The sequence below is a fragment of the Orycteropus afer genome, unplaced genomic scaffold, assembly GCF_000298275.1.
Source record: "Orycteropus afer afer isolate SDZICR_OR568_19922 unplaced genomic scaffold, OryAfe1.0 scaffold00182, whole genome shotgun sequence".
Taxonomy (NCBI): domain Eukaryota; kingdom Metazoa; phylum Chordata; class Mammalia; order Tubulidentata; family Orycteropodidae; genus Orycteropus; species Orycteropus afer.
In genome coordinates, this window is record NW_006921769.1 from 388,765 (window position 1) to 404,803 (window position 16,039).

The following is a 16,039-nucleotide window of genomic DNA, read 5'->3' on the forward strand; positions in this document are numbered from 1 at the left end:
GGAAGTGCATACTCGTCCATGCCAAGGAATTTGGAAGACGGTTACAAGGCCAACTGACTGGAAGAGGTCCATATTTGTGCCAATTCTGAAGAAAGGTGATCCAACAAAATGTGGAAGTTATTGAGCAATATCATTAATATCACATGCAAGTAAAATTTTGCTGAACATAATTCAAAAACAGTTACAGCAGTATATTGACAGAGAACTCCCAGAAGTTCTGGATTCAAAAGAGGAAATGGAATTAGGAATATCATTGCTGATGTCAGATGGATCTTGGCTGAAAGTAAAAAATACCAGAAAGATGTTTACTCGTGTATCTGTAAAAGCATTTCATTGTGTGGATCATAGCAAATAATAGATAACATTGCAAAGAATGGAAATCCCAGAACACATAATTGTGCTCATGAGGAAACTGTACATGGAACAAAAGGCTGACATTTGAACAGAACAAGGGGATACTGCATGGCTTAAAATCAGGAAGAGTGCACGTCAGAGTTATATCTTTTCACCCTATTTATTCAATCTGTATGGTGAGCAAATAATCTGAGAAGCTGGACTATATGAAGAACAATGCAGCGTCAGGATTTGAGGAAGACTCATTAACAATCTATGATATTCAGATAATATAACCTTGCTTGCTGAAAGTGAAGATGACTTGATGCAATTACTGATGAAGTTCAAAGACTATAGTCTTCAGTATGAATTGCATCTCAAACATAAAGAAAATAAAAATCCTCACAAGTGGACCAATAAGCAACATCATGATAAACTGAAAAAAAGGTTGACATTTTCAACTATTTCAAATTACTTGGATCCACAATCAACACTCAGGGAAGTAGCAGTCAAGAAATCAGATGTCATATTGCACTGGGCAAATCTGCTGCAGAAGACCTCTCTAAAGCATTAAGAAGCAAAGATGTCACTTTGAGGACTAAGATGTGCTAACCCAAGCTATGGTATTTTCAGTTGCCTCATATGCATGTGAAGAAAGCTGGGCAATGAATAAGGAAGACCTAAGAAGAGTTGATGCCTTTGAATTATGGCGTTGGCAAAGAATACTGAAAATACCATGGAATGCCAAAAGAACGAACAAATCTATCTTGGAGGTAGTACAGCCAGGAAGCTCCTTGGAAGCAAGAATGGCCAGACTTGGTCTCACCTACTTGGGTCATGTTTTCAGAAGGGACCATTATCTGGAGAAAGACATCATGCTTGGTAAAGTAAAGGGTCAACAACAAAGGAGAAGCCCCTCAACAACATCGATTGACACAGTAGGTGCAACGATGGGCTCAGGTATAGTGAGGATTGTGAGGATGGCACAGGACCGGGCAGGGTTTTGTTCTGTTGTCCACAGGGTTGCTATGAGTCAGAGTTGACTCAACAGCACCTAACAACAACATAAGGGGAGGAGCTCTATTGGTATAGTTGTTAAAGCATATGGCTGCTAACCAAATGGTTGGCTGTTTGAACCCACAATCCACTCTGTGGGAGAAAGATGAGGCAGTGTGCTTCTGTATATATTTACAGCCATGGAAACCCTATGGGGAAGTTCTACTCTGTCCTATAGGGTCACTATGAGTCCAGATCAATTGATGGCAGTGGGTTTGGATGTTTTTGTACTTATAAGGGTGGATCTGCACATTTATCACTTTGAGTGTCATTGTAAAGCATAACATTGAATCAGGGAAAATTTGAGACTGTAATTTTTAAAATCTTCTCTGCCATACCTTAAAAAGGCATTACTTAAAATTTTAAAAATAAAATTTTTATTTTTCAATATTATACAAAATAGTATTTTGTCATTAAGAGGGGAAAAAAAAGACTAGGGGTTTGCCAATATGGGTTGTGAGCAAAATGGTACAATTAAACATCATCTGATGACATGTTACATCAGTATGCACACATACCTTCTCCAGCTGCCCATTAGTAAAGACTCTTCAATTAAAATCAGCCTCTGACCAAATATACAATTACATACAAAACTATTTTAAATACATAGATACCCACAGACATATTTTGGTGAGTACCCAAATACCAATGAGGCAATTTTGAGTCACAATTTTCTGTTCAGTAAATTCTGAATTCTCACTACTGAATTTCCTTGTGAGCCTGTTTCCTCACAACAAGCTCTTGCTACAACAACAAAAAAATGTGAGCCTTACATATTTGTACAGAAAACACCCAATTGGATTAGATGCATATGATATGTTGTACTACAAAGGCTTTCCAACACAGACCTGTATTCCTCCGGAGTGCCAGGAGCAGATTTCTTATTATGCTTTGATCTCATCTTAAGTGCCAGTGACACGATTTTTTTTTTCCTGACTGAAATCTAATTACTAGTAGGGCTGGCAGGATTTCATCTTGTACCTATCTACACTGCAGTTATAGAAAAAAAATATATAAATATATATTTTTTAATTATCTTGTCTTTGAGAGAAGGAACTCTTAAAAGAAGAAACAATCATCTTGGCAGATGGGTAATGTGAGAAGTCTATAAACATTGTTCCTGATGGATTGCATGACATTCCCCCAAATACTCATGGATGAAATTTTTCACCTTAGGTGTGCAGAAGGCTATTTTGGACAACCTTCTGTACCTGGAGGATCATGTCAGCCATGCCAGTGCAATGACAACCTTGACTTCTCCATTCCTGGCAGCTGTGACAGCTTGTCTGGCTCCTGTCTGATATGTAAGCCAGGTATAACAGGACGGTATTGTGAGCTCTGTGCTGATGGATATTTTGGAGACGCAGTTGATGCAAAGAACTGTCAGCGTAAGTCCTGAACTATTGATGTCCCTGACAGAATTGATGCATTTTACCTCAAAGTAGGACATTTCTTTGAAATAAATTTATTTGCTCACATTATTTCATTAGTACCTGTCAGTGGGCAATAATGTGTTACACTTTGATATGTGTACTTTGCATTCTTGTATTTCATAACAGGTGTAAGCATTCTGTCAATAATTTTGCAAACTGACATTATAATTGTGTGATTAATCTGCACCTTTGGCATATTCACAGAATATTATTCCTATGTTTTCTTTCCCTAATATTAACTATCATAAGGCAACATCATGGTTAGTAGATTCCTCCCCTCATCTTCATTCTCTTACAAATGTATTTTTCAGTGTTGCATAGAATTTACTAATCCTGGTGATGCAGTGCCAAAAGCTTTTGACTGCTAATGAGAAGGTTGGTTTAAACCCACCAGCTGCTCCATGGAAGGAAGATGAGGGAATCTACTTCCATAAAGATTTACCATCTCAGAAACCCAATAGGGATTGCTATGAGTCAGAATCAACTTGAGGGCAGTGAGAGTTTGAGTTTCATGTTTGTGATAATATGGAAAGGAGATCTTGTTGTGGAGAGTCAAATGGAATGTGAGTCCACATTAGCTCACGAGTGCTGTATGCTCCCAATAGCAGATCATCTGCTGTTATTATCTCTAGTCAAAGCAGTTTATGAGACCACTCAGCAGTTTATTTCTGTCAAACTCCTTATGTAAGATGGAGCTCTTTGAAGTATCTAGTTGTATCCAAGGGCATGCAGAATTGTAGAAAATGTTAAAAATGCAGTCTCTCTCTAGTCTCTGTTGCAAGCACTAGGATCTGATAGAATATCACATTTCAATAAGAAATGTGTCTCTCTTCTCATAGGGAGTTTAGGACATTCTTTCATTCAAAATTCATTCAGGACCTATACTTGCTAATGATGTGACCCAAGACAAAATATTTGACTTCATGGAGACTTAGTTTTCTCTCTATAAAAAAAAGGTCATTAATTTTCCCTGGAAATTAAAGGATCTAGCACATAAATTGGACACTAATGATGAAAGGCTAGACAAGTTTTGGGATGACATCAAGGACCTCATACCTGAAGAAAACAAAAGGTCATTTGAAAGACAAGAAAGAAAGAAAAGACCAAATTGGATGTTAGAAGAGACTCTGAAACTTGGTCTTAAATGTAGAGTAGCTAAAGCGAGTGGAAGAAATTATGATGTAAAAGATCTGAACAGACGACTTCCAAGGATGGCTCATGAAGACAAAGTAAAGTATTTTAATGAAATATGCAAAGACTTGGAGATAGAAAACTAAAAGATAAGAACACACTCAACTTTTCTCAACCTGAAAGAAATGAATAAAAAATCAAATCTCAAGTTGGAATAGTGAAGGATTTTATTGGCAAAATAATGACTGATCCAGGAAGCAACAAGACAAGATGGAAAGCAAACAGAGTCACTGTTCCAAAAGAAATGGTCAAAGTTCAAGCATTTCAGGGTATAGCATATGATCCAAGATGATTGCATTGAAGGAAGAAGTCTAAGCTGCAATGAAAGCACTGGTGGGAAACAAGGTTCCAGGAATTTATGGAATACCAATGAAGATGTTTCAATGAACGGAAACTCTCACTCATCTATACCAAGAAATAAGAAAATAGCTACCAGGCTAACTGAATGGAGGAAATCCATATATGTGCTCATTTCTGTGAAAGGTGATCCAATGGAATGTGGAAATTATTAAACAATATCGTTAATATCAAACAAAAGTAAAATTTTGCTGGAAGAAAAATCAAGCAGTTTTTAGAAAAGCAGAATTGGCAAGTAGGATCTGGATCTGGATGAACAGGATAATAGAATAGGCTGATGAAGTAGTTATTTATAATGTATTTATAAGCTGTAAGGAGCTCTGGTGGTGTAGTGGTTAAAGCATTTTGCTAACCAAAAGGCCAGTGGTTTAAATCATCAGAACAAAGATGAGGCAGTCTGCTTCGGTAAAGATTCATAGCCTTGGAAACCCAACGGGGGTGTTGAATCAAATATTTGATTCAACTGTGTTGCCCTTCATGCCTTAAGACACTGCACTGCCCTCAGCGTGGTGTGAATCTTGACATTCCTCCCTTCGGGGTGATAGATTTGCACTCACTCTTTCATAGAAATCGGTTTTATGGGTGACAACAACTTTTAAGCAGAAGCAGGGATTTCTTAGATGTTATGAGTTAGAATCAACTCAGTGGCAGTGAATTTTTTTTATAAGCTATTCTGAAATCAAAATATTCAGACATTAAACAAGATTTACCAAAACCATCTAAGAACAGTCTAAATCCCTATGTAATCTTCCCTTCATATTTTTATTCTGGTATTATAAAAAAAAAACAACTCACTGTCATTGAGTCATTTCTGACTCATAGTGACCTCCATTGGGCTTTTGAGGCTGTAAATCTTTACAGAAATAGATAGCCCAGTGTTTCTTATGCACAGCAGCTGGTGGGTTTGAACCACTGACCTTCCAGTTAGCAGTCAAGTTATCCACTACATTGCCAGAGCTCCTTACCATAATTATATATACCACTAAAATATCCTTGTAGAGTACAGAGTAAGCCATTAATTACTGTTGTATTTCCAAACAAAACCTTTAAGTTTTAGGGTGATTTGTTATATTTCAGAATAATAAATTCATAACAGAAAAATGAAAAAAAAAATACTTAAACCAAATATAGTTTCTGTCTTTGGAGATAGTGTATAAATTTTTAAATAAGATATTTTTTCCCCTCAAATTCTAATGCTATATTCCTAATACATTAGAAAATATGTGTTTGTTAATTTACATATTTTTCTAATTTTAAAGGTATATAGATTGTATATATAAAAAAACTAAAATATATATTGAAAAAATAATTGTATGTGCTTTGTTTATAATGGTACTAATATTCTGTTACGAGTTATGATCATTTTGATAATTTCTCAAAATTTTGATTGTCTTACAATACAATTATAATATTTCAAATTTGACTCCAATGTTTTAAACAGTGAAACAGCTTGAGGCACAAAGGAAAGAACCGTGACCTAGAGTCAGGGATGGGTTCCAGACTCAGATAGATCACCTACTAAACATCGTTGTTACTGTTAGGTGCTATCAAGTTGGTGCTGACTCATAGCAACCCTATGTACAGGAGGACAAAACATTGCCCAGATGTAGCTTTGTATAAATGACAATGGTGGCTGCTTTGAACTGAGTGTACTTATTCTCGTAACTGGAATCGTGATGTTACTATTTGAATAGCATTCAGTGATGCTAAAACTTTTAATGAGTTATGTCTATGGCCTGTAGAGTTGTTGTAAGGATCAAATGATAGAATGACAAACAGAACACTTAGCAAAGCAGAAAATATGAGTGTGAATGTTATATTTGGAGTATGTTATCATTGAACAAACCTGTTAAGATGATTAGGACATTTTTCCTGACCACAGAACTCTGTCCTCTTTGCAGCTTGTCGCTGTAATGTCAATGGCTCGTTCTCTGAGGTGTGTCATGCTCGGACAGGACAATGTGAATGCAGACCTAACGTGCAAGGACAGAAGTGCGATGAGTGTAAGGTATGGCGGAGGAGCTGACCTGGAACTATCTCCTCCTTGAAATAATGTTTAACTTCAGATGACATGTTTTATATGCCTGAGTATATTGAAAGCAGGGTGAAGAATTCCCTAACTTTACATGTAAAACTACGGTGGTCAGTGAAATGCTTTTGTTCTTTTTTTAAAAAAAAATTTTCAAAATAGAGCAAAACTTGCTGCATATTAACATTTGACCTTTAACCTACATTTCCTTGGCAATGAATTTGAATATTGGCTGTAATTCGTATATTTCTCAAGGAAGGAACATATGAACTTAGTCCTGTTCTATGGAAAGTAAAACGCTCTTTTGTTGGCCTTTACGTGCTTGGTGGATTCAATTGTTTCTCCCCTTGTTTCCAGCAAGCATTTTCTTCTAGTTCCATCTTCCAAAAATTAGTTCCAATGAGTCTTCTACTTAAGAAAAGTTTTAATGAAGAAGCTGGTCAAGATATTTTTGGATACATCATTTTGCTAAAATGAAATATTTGATTCAACTGTGTTGCCCTTCATGTCTTAAGACGCTGCACTGCCCTCAGCGTGGTGTGAATCTTGACATTCCTGCCTTCGAGGTGATAGATTTGCACTCACTCTTTCATAGAAATCGGTTTTATGGGTGACGACAACTTTTAAGCAGAAGCAAGGATTTCTTAGATGTTAAACTAGCCTTTCTGTAGGCAAATTACAAAATATCAACTTCTACCTCTTGAATAATATCTTATGTTCTTTTTCTTCTTTCCATTTTTCTATTGGCTTTTAAAGCTCAGTATGCACTGGGACCGAGAGAAGCAATTCTGTGTGTTATGTGACTGCAATCCTGTTGGCTCTGTGTCACCACAATGCGATATAAAAGGACAATGTGTCTGTAGATCAGGCTTCGTAGGCAAACTATGCAACCTTGGCAGGCAGGTGCACCGACAGCAGGAGCAGCCACAGAAAGCCCAACGAGTGCTGGGGCCTCCCCAGAGATGGGGTTTCAGCAGCTCCAGCGGGTGCCCACGGGGAGCCTACCGGGCCCCAGCTCCGGTAATCCCAGAGGCACTGCATGGTTTGTGCTTCAGCATGTTGTGTTCAGTGTGCAGCGGCTGACGTTCCCTTGTGGCACTTTACCAGACGATGGTTGCTAAGTGTGCAAATTGCAAATGCAAAAATTAGACCATCTGATTGAAGCTTTGCCTTTTAAAAATAGTTCTCCTTATGCTTTAAAGAGTATTCAATTTATAGCTTCATAAAAGTTTCAATTAACCATTGATTTGTATAAATCAAATAAAAATTTATGTAGGAACATATATTTTTAGAAGTGGAAGGGTCCTCAAGCATCATTTGGAGCAAACTCATTTATCTGAATGAACATTTGTTCATGCAAAGAAAGTGACTTGCCCAAGACAATTCAGCCCATTGATCACAGCTGTGTGTCTCTACAATTGCTTTTATGAGTTTTTCACTTTCTTCATCTCATTTCTCTTCACCATTTAGACATTCTCCACTTACTCTATATTTTCACATTACTGCCTGGAATTGTATCATACTTAATGAGCTGGTAAATTTCCACATCATAATTTTGCTCCTGTAGACATGTGGAAGTCTGGTGGTTCAATGGTTAATGCTTGTCTGCTAAACCAGAAAGTCAACAGTTTGAACCTGCTAAGTATTCCATGGGAGAAAGGTGTGGTAGTCTGGATCTGTAAAGATTTACAACCTTAGAAACCTCATGGGGCAGTTGTGCTCTGTCTTACAGCATCGCTATGAGTTGGAATCTGGTCAGTGGCATTGGGTTTGTTTTTTCTTTGTTATACAATGCAGGAAACACATTTTCACACACTATAAATGTACAACATACACATGGTAAGGAAGGTTGTTTTCTACTACAAGAAAAGGAGGCTAGAATACTTGCAGTTTGGCTCCCTTCACACAGGCATAAAATAAAATAAAAATAAAATAATAACAATAATCCTTGCAAAGACCAGACAGGAAGAAAAGGAGGGGAGGGAAAACAAAGAAGGAGAGAGGTCCTTAGCTGAGTTGCAGAATAAGAAAGGACAAGATTTGTCAGTATAGAATCAGTCTGTGGCGAGGTAGGGAAAGGAGTTAGGAGAAGGTGAGAATGAAGGAAATAACAAAGGAAAAGAAAAAATCATGTTTTCATTTCTTGACTCAATGTTACATATTTTAAGAAAATATGTTTTGATATCAGACTGCATTGAATCAAATCCCAGATTCAGTTGTTCCTAGCTATAACAAAACTTATAAAAATTGTTCTCTGTAATTCAACTTCTCTACGGGACTCATTTCAATAGGTGTGCATCTGTTTTGGTCCTTTGGCAAGCAAGGGTAAGGAGGTTACGAGGGGAAATGTCTGTGAGGGATGAAAGGAGAGGCATCAGGAGTAGATAGGGAAAGGCTCTGTCTGTGATGAAAGTTTCATTCTTGTGAACGGAGAGTGGAAAAGTAGGGTGGGTAGTATAGAAAGAGACTTATATAGTGCATTCTGCTAAAATCTTGAAATCTTAACCAGACTGATGAGAAGCACCATAATAGAATTCGCCTTTAAGAAGAATTCTTCATTGGGCATGAAAATTCCAGTTCTTTGCGTATCAGTCATTTGCTAGGAGAAACGTGGCTTCATTCGTGCTCCTCCAATGGGGCAATCTACTTCCGTAGTGATACTGCCTCGGCAACCCAAGGAGGAGTCACTATGAGTCAGGTCTGACTCGACATCACATGACAACAACAACAATAACAAATAAGTCCAAAGGGGTGAAGCTGCAGGTTGTTAATCATATGCTCTCCCCACAGCAGGTTCTCCTGCAGGGAGATCTATGGTGGTATCTCTAGGGATGTCTCAGAGTAGTAGTGGGAATAGTGTATAAAACAGGTGCATGGAGTATACCCAAGACCATGTAAAGTGTTGGCAGACAATTGTTCTACAAGTGTATTTGTATGTTCTGTAAGAATTCCCGGGTGTATCTTAGAGCTGACAAGGGACAAGATTATAGTCACTTCTTGGTCACAGCTAAAGGGAGTGAGTAGTTTAATCTGTGGGCTTGGGACCATAGTCACAGGGGACATCAAGCTCAATTGGCATAACATACTATATAAAACATCCTACTTTGGCAAATAGTGACTGGGATCTTAAAAGCTTACAAGCAGCTATCTAGATACAATGATGGGTCTCTCCTCGTCCAGAGCAAAAAGAATGAAGAAAACCAAATATTCTTGGAAATAATTAGTCCTAGTGACTGGTACACCATGTGATCCTCAGCCTGTATGACTATGAGACCAGAAGAATTGGATGGTGCCTGGCTACCACTGTCAACCACTCAGAGGAACATCTATGTAGGAAATCCTGGAAAGAGAAATATGGAACAAAACTCAAAATCATTTGAAAAAATAAATAAGTAAAGGGGACTGGGTTTGCTGGTTTGCTGGTCTGACAGAGCCTGGTGGAACCACTGAGACTATGTTGCCTAGCTGCCCTTCAGGTCTGGAATTGAGTCCACACCTGTGGCTTCCAGACAAACAAAAGACAGACATATGAGTTGAACATTTATCTGAGCTAGATACACTCCTTGGAGAGAACAATCTTGGAAGAAAGAAGGGCTGTTTATGCACAGGGAGACAGTTCAGGGGTCAGGAGTGCATGGAGGTATGGACACAGGGAAGAGGTAATTTTTGTTTTTTAATAGAATGAAAAAAAATGCACATGAAAAGTTATTAGTAAATATATATATATATAAACTCATTGCCATCGCGTCAGATCTGACTCATAGAGACCCCTCCTTGGTAGTATCAGTACAGAAGTAGATTGCTCAGTCTTCCCCTGAGGAGTGTCTGGTCGGTTTGAACCCCCAGCCTCCTGGTTAACAGTCAAATGCCTTAGGCACTATGCCACCAGAGCTCCCTAGTAAACATTCGGTATTACTATTATTAATATTGTTATTAAATGAAAATATTTGAAAATAGAGTGTTTCTCTTAAAACAACACATGAATTTAAGGTAAAAAAGAGTTGTGATCATTGATAAAAATGTTTCCAAAGAATGAAAATAGCAGAAAATAGACCCTCATTAAAGCTACCCTCATTTTTCCTACTGTTGTACAAAATACTATTTTGTCCTGATACTCTTTTTATCCCAGGGAAGTATCTATAACAAAGGCCACAGCCTTTGAAGCCAAGATGGCTGATTTGGAATTATAACTCTACAACTGGCTAATTGAATAAAGTAGGCAACTTACCTAACCTTTCTCTGCCTCAGTTTTACCCCTCTGTAAAATTGTGATGATAATAATTCGGAGCTCACGGGGTAGTCTTCAGGATTAAATGAGTTCATATTTGTAAAGAGCTTTAGAACAGTGCTTGGCATACATACAGTAAGCACTAGAAAGTGCTAGTTCTTATTAGTAGGCCCAGTAAGAAGAACTTACGTGAGGCCTTCAAGCTTCCTGCTTGACTGGCACTGACACCTCATTAATATTACTGACTGATTTCTGCCACTTCAATTTGTTTGTTGTTGTTTTGTGCCCTCGAGTCAGACCCGACTCATAGCAACCCCTTCTTGGGTTTCCGAGGCGGTATCACTACGGAAGTAGATTGCCCACCTTCCTTCCGAGGAGTGGCTCGTGTTTGTTTACTAGGTGCATTTTCCATAACTTCCAAAATACATTTCTGAAGACCAAATATATTAAAATTTTTAATTTTATTGTAGTATATATTTTATTTTAACCAGCTTTCAAAACAATGTTATTTAAGTATTTGAAACGTATGATAGAGACTTTTCCTCTTACATGTTTCCTACATAATTTAATTTGGATTTTTAAAAATGATAACTGTGATTTAGAAGTTACTTTAATAGTTTATTTATTTATGGATATATATATATATATATGCTTAGTGAAGAAATTCAGGAAATAAAGACTAGTGCAAAGTGGTATTTAGAAATCAGATTGAAAAGAAAACAGTTTTAACGTATTATGTTCTAATCATTTTTCCATTTACATATGTTTCTATTTGTGTGTCTGTGGTTTTTTTGTTTTTATAGGTATGTAATTGGAATCATAGTGCTTATGTAATATTGTATTCTGCTTTTAAAATTTTTACTTACTGCTATATCCTAAGCATACTTATATCATTAAAACTATTTTAAAACAGGATTTTAATGATTGTGTATCATTTCATAGCATGAATATATAAGAATTTATTCAACTATAATTCTAACGGTGTCCATGTAAGTGTCCCTACAGTTACTGTGATAAGTATTTCTGCTGTGAGCATGCTTGTGTATTAACCTCTGTCCCAATTTCTAATTATTTCTCTAGGACAGGTATCTAGAATTTACTTTGGTTTCCATTATATGAATAATAATATTATATGCTTTAATTTTGCTTTATATAGCTGAACTTCATTTCACAACAATATATTAGGGAATTTGTTACAACACTTACATAATTTCTTATTTTATCATGTAATGAAATCTGCATTAGAATTAGAAATGAAAATAAGTCAGCGGTAAATACAAAAATTGAATAATTATAAAACTCAATCAACCCACTTTCATTTTTAAAATAAAACTATTTTTAGCAACAGTCATTATAAAAGACTAATTCTGAGTGTGATTTTAGTTTCTATAACTTATTTTTAATAATTAAAATTAATGACAAGCACATAATGATGCTTATTCATGTCTCTTTGGGTGGCTTATCTTAAGAGGCAAGATTCATTTTTCCCATAAAGTAATTATTAAATCTAATTTTCTAAAAAAAGGATTATTTTTATAAAGAAATAATTACTAAGACCAATTTTTTCAGCTTAAAATATCATAATAATGTGGCATACTTTTTATTTGAAAAGACAATCTTGACATACTTTACATAAAATATAAGCTTTTTATTGTTCTAGTAGAAGTGATTTTTAATCCATCAGCATTTTTGAACATAGGTCACTCTAGGCCTAATAACATGTATGTCCAGAGTCAGCGACAGGTAGTAATGCAAATATGACTATAGAAGACTCAGACCCAAAACCAAACTCACTGCTATCGAGTCCATTCTGATTCATAGCAACCCCAGTTGGGTTTCCCAGGCTGTAAATCTTTAAAGAAGTAGATTGCCCCATCATCCTTCTAAAGAGCAGCTGATGGGTTTGAACTGCCAACCTTCTGGTTAACAGTCAGATGTCTTAAGCACTATACCTCCAGAACTTCTTTATTGATGATAACTTGTTACAAATAGATAAGAAATATACGTAAGAGGAAGTCATTAGAGAATGAAAGTCTCTCTTCATCTAGCTCAATCTAGTGCTTTCTACACAGTCTCAAAAATCAAATTGAACTGTTAGGAGTAAACTCACAAAATATTAGATGTTTGTGTAACCAAATGTTTTGTCAGAGTAGGCATAAGCTGTGATTTACATTTTTAGTGTGAATCCTATAATAATTACTAGAATTATTTATGGGTATATAAAAAAAAAGGTAAAATATTAGGGGAAAAAATATTTTAATTTTAAGCTATTGGTTAATAATATTGAAAGCATTTTTACCATGTTTAAAGAGTATCTATGATTTAAAAAACTCAATGCAGATTATTAAGACTGAAGCAAATAATATTTTCAATTAAAACTGGAATTACCACTTATAGCTTATTTCCACATTGCTGATAGAACTTTGAGAAGTATAAGGAGATGCTAGGGAAAATGTAACAGAAGGAATGATAATACCCTAATTCTGTCATTTAGTCCTGATGGAATTTCAAAGTAATTTGAAATTTTTTTGAACCCAGTAGAAAAGTCCATTAGATTAATTGACAAGTCAAATTTGATAACCTCAAAGAAGAACCATGATAACACGTAGATATCTCTTTTTCTGCCTGATCTTTTAGTGTTGTGCATTGTGTTTCACTGCTAATTAATTGATTTAGATGTAATTTTTCTCATCCTCTTCTAAACCAGCCTGAAACTTTCGGCCTACAATCAGCAAGGGGATGTATTCCCTGTAACTGCAATTCCTTTGGGTCTAAATCTTTCGACTGTGAAGAAAATGGACAATGCTGGTGTCAGCCAGGAGTAACCGGAAAGAAGTGTGACCATTGTGCCCGTGGCTATTTCAGATTCCAAGAAGGAGGATGCACAGGTCTGTAAATAAGATTTACTGCCTACCTACTCCTCCTCTACTTTGGTGTTTTGTCTTCTGTAATAATTTGGTCTTCAGGGTTCTGATCAGCTAAAGGAAATGAACACAGATAACAAATGTATGACATAAAATATTACCTTGATATGTACAAATGCAACACAATGCAACTTGAAACAGTGCCTTATAAATAACTGGTTGCAAGTATTCAAAACTCTGACAAAATTCATCAGCAAATCCTAATTCCATATTCTTTACTCTGTGTGATCTCAATTCAGCCAGTCCCTCAAGGTGGCTACAGCTTGAAAGGCAAATGTTCCTTTTTTCCAGGCACCAGAGTTAGCTTAAACTCTATTCCTAAACTGACACCTTTTGAAAAAAAATAGGTACAAGGAACACAGATGTTTTTGTTTGTTTGTTTCTGGTCCCCCAAACAATGTTTTCATCTGTTTATAAGAACCTTGACACAGGTTGTTAGTTCATGAGAAAATGTAAGTGAGGGTCTCTCACCATGATTGCCTTAACTGTGTTCTCAGATGTCCAGGCCCAGCCTTCCCACAAATCTTGAATGAAGAAAATAGGATACAGTACATTATAGATAAAAGTAAAGATTGAACACTAGCCTTAATGTGTATGCCACTAACTTGGAATTAGCCCTTATTCTGACAATCACTAGGTTGAGTATGAGCTTTGCTTACTACACTTACTGATTCAGCACTGATGATTCTCCTATATCCTCAGCACCATGATAAAAACCAGGATATTAAGATTATAAGACATTTTTGGTGACTATCGTAGCAAATTTATATCAGAAGCCCCAAGAATAGTACTTAAAATGATTTGAAGAACCAATACCTTTCTGATATTCTCAAACACTTTAGACACAATTTTTATCATAAAGTAACATTACAAATTATTCCATGTTATAATCATAGATCTTTCCAGACTATATTTGTAATCATTAATTCAATATTTCTACATACTAAAAATTTACAAAGTTGCATTTAAAAATATACTATGTTCTGATCTTTAAATCCAATTCTCATTAATATTTTCAGTTAATATGAATTAATGAGATGAAACATGACATTTAAATAACATCTAGTACCAGAAATTATAAATGGGACTAAGAATATTATTTAAAATTATGCAACAGTGATAACATGGAGACTTAGTAAGCATTCTAACCCAGAGAAAGAGATCAGGGGGAAAAATGGACAAAACAAGTAGGATGCACTGGGGTTGAGACCTTGACTTAAGACAGAAAACCTGGCTTTTTCTAGTGGCTCTACCAGTCATGGTTATGTGACCTTGACTGAGTGACTTAGCTTTGCTCTCCCTCTGCAAAATGCATCTACTAAATTGAGTATCTACTGCACATGATTTTGTGAGAATTAGTTGAATTAATGACTATAATATATTTAGGAGAGTGCTTGGCACATTAGTGTTATGTAAGTGTTTATCATTATTATTATTTCTTTATTAGTATTATTAATTATAGTAAATATTCTATCTTTTGGCAGAAAGTAACTAGCTAATTAATCAGATCTTTTTCCCATTTGGTATTGTGATTCCACTAAAGAACTATTCAGAGAATTTCTATTTGCAAGTAATGATTTGAACTGTCCTAAGACCTTCCTCAGTGCATAAATTTAAATATAATGTTAACTATTTTTCTTCTTAATGAATGGTACATACAAAATAAATCCTTTGGCTTAAAATTAGCAATGATAATAATAATAACAAAAACAACAGCTACTGGCATTTATTTAGTGCTTACTCTGTGTCACCATTGTGGGAAACTAAACATTTTTCACAGCTGGCATGAAATGCTGTGAGCAGTGATAATCGTGATCTCTTAAAAAGCTAACTTAATCAAATATCCTAAATGTATTCAGCTAAAAAGATGTAATCATTATACACCAATCAAAAGGTTTTTTATGTCATTATTTGTCTATTTAAATTGAAGTACTTGGCATTTCTTCTCTTGCTATTTACTTCTTCGATGTCTACTGTTGCACTAAAACATACTCTCTTAATAGATGGTCAATTATAATGAATAAGTGAATTACACTCCTTGCGTGGCTTTGAATATCTCCTCAAACCTTACCAACACATCCTTTGAGGAAATGTAATGAATAGTGATGAATTTTGCACTCTTCCTATATCACAACATGTTAGAATAAATGAAGAACCTAATGGAAAGAAATGAGGCAGGTGTTAAATAAAACTCAATGAATGTCTTAACCTATTGACAGTGTCCATAACTTGGCTATTTTTTCATATTTGCAAAACTAAAATACCCTGATGTGTGCCATTTATAATTATATCCAGGATATTGAAATTTAGGAGCTCTGGTGGCACAGTGCCTAAGGCATTTGACTGCTAACCAGAAGGTTGGCAGTTCAAACTCACCAGCCACTCTGCAGAAGGAAGACTAGGCAATCTATTTCCATAAAGATTTACCACCTCGGAAACCCAGTACGGGTCCCTATGAGTTGGAATTGACTCCATGACAGTGGGTTTG

At 35.9% G+C, this 16,039-nt stretch overlaps 1 protein-coding gene across 1 annotated transcript in view; it reads left to right on the top strand.

Moving 5' to 3' along the window:
• The window catches only part of LAMA2 (laminin subunit alpha 2), a gene marked incomplete at its 5' end in the record, with an annotated part of 713,189 nt that overhangs the window by 381,341 nt on the left and 315,809 nt on the right, over nucleotides 1-16,039 (top strand). The window contains 3 exons of the mRNA XM_007947384.2: nucleotides 2,566-2,777; nucleotides 6,272-6,378; nucleotides 13,335-13,515. Of these exons, the coding sequence (XP_007945575.1) occupies nucleotides 2,566-2,777; nucleotides 6,272-6,378; nucleotides 13,335-13,515 (500 nt within the window). The remainder of the gene's footprint in view (nucleotides 1-2,565; nucleotides 2,778-6,271; nucleotides 6,379-13,334; nucleotides 13,516-16,039) is intronic.